The 7,135-nt window shown below is 45.2% G+C and overlaps 1 protein-coding gene across 1 annotated transcript in view; it reads right to left on the reverse strand.

Moving 5' to 3' along the window:
* The window catches only part of LOC119381036 (retinal homeobox protein Rx2-like), a 73,418-nt gene extending 66,599 nt beyond the window's left edge, over positions 1–6,819 (reverse strand). Inside the window, exons 1-2 of the mRNA XM_037649030.2 lie at positions 6,715–6,819; positions 3,871–4,033 (exon numbers count right to left, since the gene is read on the reverse strand). Of these exons, the coding sequence (XP_037504958.1) occupies positions 3,871–4,033; positions 6,715–6,819 (268 nt within the window). The remainder of the gene's footprint in view (positions 1–3,870; positions 4,034–6,714) is intronic.
* Positions 6,820–7,135: the final 316 nt, after the last annotated feature.

The raw sequence follows: 7,135 nt of genomic DNA on the forward strand, positions 1-7,135 counted from the left end.
GGCTCTGACTTACTAATGTTTGAAGTTTGAAAAACAGCACGTAGACGAAAACGCGCTCTATTTTCGGAAAAAGACCTAATTTCATTCCCATTCCATTCCGTGCAAAATGCGCTTAATTCCATTCACATTCCATTCCCCAAGCGTTGCCCCCATTCCATTCCCATTCCATTCCGGGGTCGCAAAAATGTGGAATGATTCCGGAGTCATTCCAATTCCGGAGTGGCAACTCCGCAACGCTGATACATACTACATATATGCATGCATGCATACATACATACATACATACATACATACATACATACATACATACATACATACATACATACATACATACATACATACATACATACATACATACATACATATATACATACATGCATGCATGCATGCATGCATGCATGCATGCATGCATGCATGCATACATACATACATACATACATACATACATACATACATACATACATACATACATACATACATACATGCATGCATGCATGCATGCAATACATACATACATACATACATACATACATACATACATACATACATACATACATACATACATACATACATACATATACAAAACAGCGATGTCGACACTATAGTGTCATCCTCGCGTTCCACGTGCGTGAATACGCCTTGCAGACACTAGGGCTACAATTAGGCTGTCTATTCCAACATAGGCGAGATTTTAGAATCATCTTCTGTGTCTATATATATATATATATATATATATATATACAGTGAAAATGGTGGGAGGGCACGGTGGGGTGGCGCTTGCTTTGTCGTGGGTGCATATGTCAAATCTCACGAAGAAAGGAGGGGGGCGCTTGCTCGGGATTTTACGCAGTGTTGGCGGTAACGCGTTACAAGTAACGGCGTTACCGGTGACGTGTTACTTTTTTCATTAACTTAGTAAGGTACTCGTTACTATTTAGGAACTGTAATGGGCGACGTACTTACGTTAACATTTTTTGGTAACGTGAGGTGTCACGTTACTCGTTACTTTTTTTCAGTTATCCCGGAAATATTACACAAAATTCCCTTGTCTCATAGGCGCCACTACTGCAGAGCTCGCCCCAACGTTCTATTGTCGCAGCGGCGTACTCATGCCGGCCCGCCAGGCGTTAAGAATAGACTGTTGGGCGAGTTGGTAATTCATGGTGAATGAAAATAGCGCGAAAAAAACGTAGGACGAGAGGAAGAAGGCTACAGAACATGCCCTTGTGCTGTAGCCTAGCTTCTTCGTCTCGTCCTACGTTTTTTCGCGCTATTTTCATTCACCAGGCGTTAAGAGTACCATCCAATGCGTCCTTCGAGTGCCTCTTTAGTGTAGGTGCGGACGTATTCATTAAGAAGAGAGGCAATCTGTCCGATGACAGCTTTGAAATGCAGCTGTTGCTTTATTTCTACAAGAATCTGTAGTTATTAGAAAATTCTCCTTGCAATAATCTAACGATGGTTATGAACTTTGTTTTCAAAATTAAATTTGCTTCTTTCTATCGGCAACTGCGGGTACACGTTTCTATAGTTACGCAATTTTTCAGTGAACGAGGCTGACCTTGAACACCTTCACATAAGCGCTCGCAATTTTTGAGGCAAGTATACAGATTTTTAAAGGGGAAAAATGCAAATGTGTACAAATTTTTTTTCTCCAAAACTAAGCCGTTTAAGCATTTCTTTATGACTGTTTGACCATTCATCTTCATAGTAGGAGCGCACCGTCAGAATTACTGTAAATTTGTTGAGAGTTGTGGTGTTTTGAGCGTTGATGATAAAATCCAATTTTGTGTTTAACGTCACACTGAGAAAATGGATTTACCATGTGCCACAGAGTTAGCAGCCATCACATGTAACTAACTGTACAGGCGACTTTAGGTCACTCCACTATTGCCAAGCACTGGCGTTGCCGGGGGGGGTTCAACCCGCCTCCCCCCGAAATCTTTCAATTTTCCATGTGTATATATATGAACAGGCACACACACAAACGCACGCACAACCATACATAAAGTATGGCTTAACGCCCCCCGCCCCACCCCCCAAAAAAATTTGTGGCTACGCTACTGTTCTCATGGTACGACACATTTGTGCAACATATTCTCGTTAAATCGGTACTTCGCGCAAAAATTGTAGTTTGTGATAAAAGTTTTGTGTGAATTATAAATATCAGCTTTGTAAAACTGTTATTTGGGGTTCCCACAGAGGAAATGCGGTGAATAAAATTTCTGACCATAGAGTAACGGCAGAAGGAACGTACGTTACTTTTTTAGGGTAATTGTAACGGTAACGCGTTACCTTTTTTAAGAGGTAACGTAGGGTGGTAACGCGTTCCTTTTCTGTTAGCGTAACAAGTAATGTATTTAGTTACTTTTTTTCGGTAACGCCTACAACACTGATTTTACGGTAAATAGCAATTTTTGTGTTTCGTTTACATATACAAGCCTCGATTGAGTTATTTCACAATCTGCAGAATGGAGTCTGGGACCTTCCCTTGACCGCCCTTCTGTGTATTTAAGTGAGAGAAATTAATTCTTGTGAAGTACAATTATTTCTGCCGCAGCCACATTTCGTGGAGCCGAGTTCCTCAGAACATGCTGTTAGCATGTTTTTCTGGCTTCAGAAGACGCCCCACGTAGACAGGTTGCACACGATGCTTGTAGAGAGCTGCGGCCGAATGAGTACTTATTTGCACACGTGGGAACTTGGCGGACGTTTTGTAGGGGAAAATTTAGTAGCTCTCTGGGAAGCCCCATAAGCGCCGCTATTGTTGTAAGAATTCGCGGCAGCCATAGGTCAAATTAGCGCCCTTTAATGACGGTCTTGCTTTACCGCGCCGTTCTGGCGTTTGTTGCGACACCGCACAGTTTATTCATCTCTTCAGACAAGTGGTGGTATAACTCGTTAGGTATATACATTGGCTGTGCATATGCAGATGCAGTCTGTACTTTTATCGCACAGAAATTTATTCGGCATATATATATATATATATATATATATATATATATATATATATATAATATATATATATATATATATATATATATAGTGGAGAGTGACCAACCAAATACTACCGCCCCTGACGACTATTTGCGCATATTTGTACAATCGTAGTCTTAGCGCGTAATTGCTGACGCCCTGACGAAAGTAAATCCCAAAACCTGAAGCACGGTTACGCATTTCTATGCTTACCCAACGAGAAAACCTGACCGCTCGTCACGTAAGAGGAATCGCTATGAATAAATTAATGTATAAAGCAAAATAAGTTTGCAAGAAAAAAGAAACGTTGGCGGTGGTGAGTGTCGACCCTATATATATGTACGACCACACGCCCAGAAGCCGAGTGTCTCATCACTGGGCTAAACAGCCATTTTATTTCCTTTATTGCGATTTTCTAACAATAAGTGCACTTAAAAGGTAACATATGTACGCATCACATATGCCTTTGCTGATGCACTTTCAACCTGGGCTATACACCCGTGCACGCTTGCAGAAGGTTACTATACCTAAGGACTGCTTGTTGGGCTAGCTGGTTTGTCAATATACTACAAGTCACTAGCGCAAAAAAAATTACACGTACACAAGAAGAAAAAGAAGAAACGTTTATTGACCCTAGAGTCATCTATAAGGGGAGGTAGTCTGCCAGACCATTCCTGTCAGCCACCTCCCCGGCTCTGTTTATGGCCCGAAGCTGGATACTCGGGCTGTTCGACGGCTGTATTTTTTCCCACGCCACAGGTGACGGAGTGACCAGTAGATTAGGTGGGGGGGGGGGGGGGGGGGAGTCTTCCCTGCAGTTCCAGAGAATAAGAGAGAGGGTGGCTATTTCCCCGCGTAATGAGCAATGGGGACTAATGAGGTCAGGGTAGATACGTGAGTGAACATACGGGGAGGCGAAGGAATGCGTCTGGAGTCGGCGCCAGGTGATCTCCTGCCGCTTGGTCAGCTTGGGGTGGGGTGGTGGTCTCGTTTGTCCCGAGATTCGGTAGTAGGTGGTGACGTCCCTATACGAGGTCAGCGGTTCCCGCTTCGGGTTCTCCGGATCGGAGAAAACACAACAGAACGTAACAAGTGTTTTTCGATTGTTAAGTTTTGTTGTTTATCGCCTTCACACGGGAAAAGGGGGCTTGGCGGGCCTTGTGCTTCAGTCCATATATTTCGGAGGGCTGTTGAGAGAAAAAAACAGTTGGTAGAAGCGCTCGTCCTTGTCTGCCGTGTTTTCTTTCCTGTGCATGTGCCATTTTTTGCGCTAGTTACTTGTAGTACAGAAAGTTAATATATCTGAACTATAGAATGTGTTGCACCGGTGGAACTGCAGCAAGGCGCCAAGGAAGCGTACAGCGGGAAAGATGCTGACGAACGCAAGAAGGAAGATGAAAGGCGTCGTTCCGATGCCGCCCGACAGCGACGCTCCGTGAGAGGCTGCAACGCTGGCCAAGCGCGGGAAATACAAGCACGTGATACTGGACGTCATCGGGAACAAAGGGCGCACTACTCGCCTCGGCTACGTCGCCTCATGATGGTCTTAACATTTCGGCGTTGCAACCAAGTTTCCTCCGTCTCACGATTAGTTTGGCGGTTCCTCTCGCAATTATACCGAACACAGCTGTGTACGACGACGAGGAAGCAGGTGATTACACGTGCGCATCATTTAGTCAACTCCAAGAAAAGATTCTACGTGGATTTCTTGTTTTCTTTTTTTTTCTGTTTGGCTTCATAAAGTCGGAGTAGCGGAGCCATCTTATAGCTTTCGCTTCGCAGCAACACATGGATTCATAACAGTGTGGAACAGGCGCTGAGAAACATTATTCACGTTTCACATGAAGTCTGATTAGACGCGCCTGCCGTTCTGTCGAATTGGTTCACGTTTCGGATGCACGCAGGCGCGTCTTGCATGATTAGCGGTGACGTGATGACAGTGATAACACAGTAAACGAGATCGCCGCTGAAAGATAAAGCAGAACATACGTAGGTGAAATATCAGGGCGATTTCTGTACAGGTATTCCCAAATTACTGTCTGTGTGTCTGCTCTTACGCTAATAAGTCCAAACAAAATTTGTTTGAGGCCAGAGTTCTTGATGAGATGGGAGGCACGGCTTGTATGGACACGGACCATACCTTGCTCGGCCTTGCTGGCTAGTTCTTTAAATACGGAGCATTCCTTTGCGAACGAAAGGCACTTTGACCAAATCTATCTATCTATCTATCTATCTATCTATCTATCTATCTATCTATCTATCTATCTATCTATCTATCTATCTATCTATCTATCTATCTATCTATCTATCTATCTATCTATCTATCTATCTATCTATCTATCTATCTATCTATCTATCTATCTATCTATCTATCTATCTATCTATCTATCTATCTATCTATCTATCTATCTATCTATCTATCCGCTATACGTCTGGGCGCGTAGGAGGACGTGAGTGTATGACGAACACAATTCACAGGGTCATGACTTGAATAACGTGACTTGCGTGACGCGTACATCACGAAACCCTTTCCACCAGTCACGTGTGGCAATACCCGCATAACACGGCCCGTGGTATACTAGCTGGTATGCGCCACAGGTGATTGACTGTATACATGAACCCAGGAACAGCGAGAAGTGAATTCGGAAATCTTAACGCCATAGCGTTAAAGAGCTCGTGTCGCAGAAAGTCCGGCGCCAGCGTTGACGGTGTTGTCGATGAACGAAAAATCCCGATGGAAGGAAAGAATAAAAATCGCAGTTCGATCTGGATTGGAACAAAGACACTCCGCACGGCAGTCAAGTATTCCACCGCAGAGCCACGCCAGTTCTTCAAACTTCTTAGTGAAAATACTCTGCACAAGGGTCACGTCGGGGCAACGCCAATAGTGGTTGCAATGTTGGCTATTCGCTTTAAGAACAATGTAATAAAAGCGACAGGCCCGTACGGAAGACGCAGAACAGTCACAGCGAAAGCTGGAGTAACGGCCTTCCTTGAATCCGTTGTAAACTCTCTTGGGGCGACTACTGAAAGTGCAGTTGCAAGGTACCCTATACGGCTATGCCATAAATCTTCGTAATTTTCCGAAGTAGGGGAAGAAGAAGCAAAAAACTTTATTAGAAAATCAGTCAGTGCGCGTCAGGAGAAAGTCTACTTCCCCCGTCGCCCCTGGCCGTCGCCGGAATCCCTTGAGACACGGCAGCAGCAAGGGCTTGACTGATGATGTCCTGCTGGACGTTGGGGTCTGGGCTGCAGAGAAGGGCTTCCCAGGATTCTAGAGTGTGCGAGCTATCATACTGAGCAGGAAATATCCACACCATGTGGACCAAACTTGCTGCCTCATCACAAAATTTACACTGCCACCTGAATACTTCTGGGTGCCACTTGCTGTAGAGTACGGGGTTTGGAAAAACTCCGGTCTGTAATTTTCGCCACATAACCTCCCCTTTCTTACTCAGTGATCCGCTCCCGGGTATATTTGCCGATTTAGTCTGTAGCGTGCTGTGATTTCGTGGTATGCGCGCATATCCTCTCTTCTATTTCTGATTTCGGTGACTTGGGAGGTTCCAGGAGTCGACCGGCAAGTGAGACCTCGGGCGACCGAGTGAGCCTCCCCGTTCCCTCTAAGTCCCTGGTGAGCTGGTGCCCAGAAGAGCAGAATCATCTCTCTGGATCCCTCTACCCTGTTCAATATACGGGCGGCAGTCTCCGTCACCTTCCCGATTCATAATTTCTCACAGCTTTTTTGGACGCGCTGATGACCCCCTTTTGGCTGACGGCCAAGGCTATGGCCACTTCCTCGGCCTCTAACGTCTCGACGCCGCCGACTGTGCAGCACGCCATCAGGGTTCCGTCTTCCCTAACCGCCACTGACGTGTGTGCCGCTTTGCTCTCATATTCCGCAGCGTCCGTATATAGAACGTCCTGCCGACCGGTGTACCTCGCTTGTAATGCCTCTGGCCTGTCTTTACGCCTGCCTTCGTGAAAGGCAGGATTCATGTTTCTCGATAGTGGATGTATCTTTATCTTGTCCCTGATCTGCCTCGGTATGTCTTTTGAGCGCACTTGCTCATGCTTGGGCTCGTAGCCCAATCTCTTTAATATTGCTCTCCCCATTTTAGATGCGAGTACCCTTTGATGCTGCGCGGTAACGGTAGCC

Source organism: Rhipicephalus sanguineus, chromosome 1 (assembly GCF_013339695.2).
Source record: "Rhipicephalus sanguineus isolate Rsan-2018 chromosome 1, BIME_Rsan_1.4, whole genome shotgun sequence".
Taxonomy (NCBI): Eukaryota; Metazoa; Arthropoda; class Arachnida; order Ixodida; family Ixodidae; genus Rhipicephalus; species Rhipicephalus sanguineus.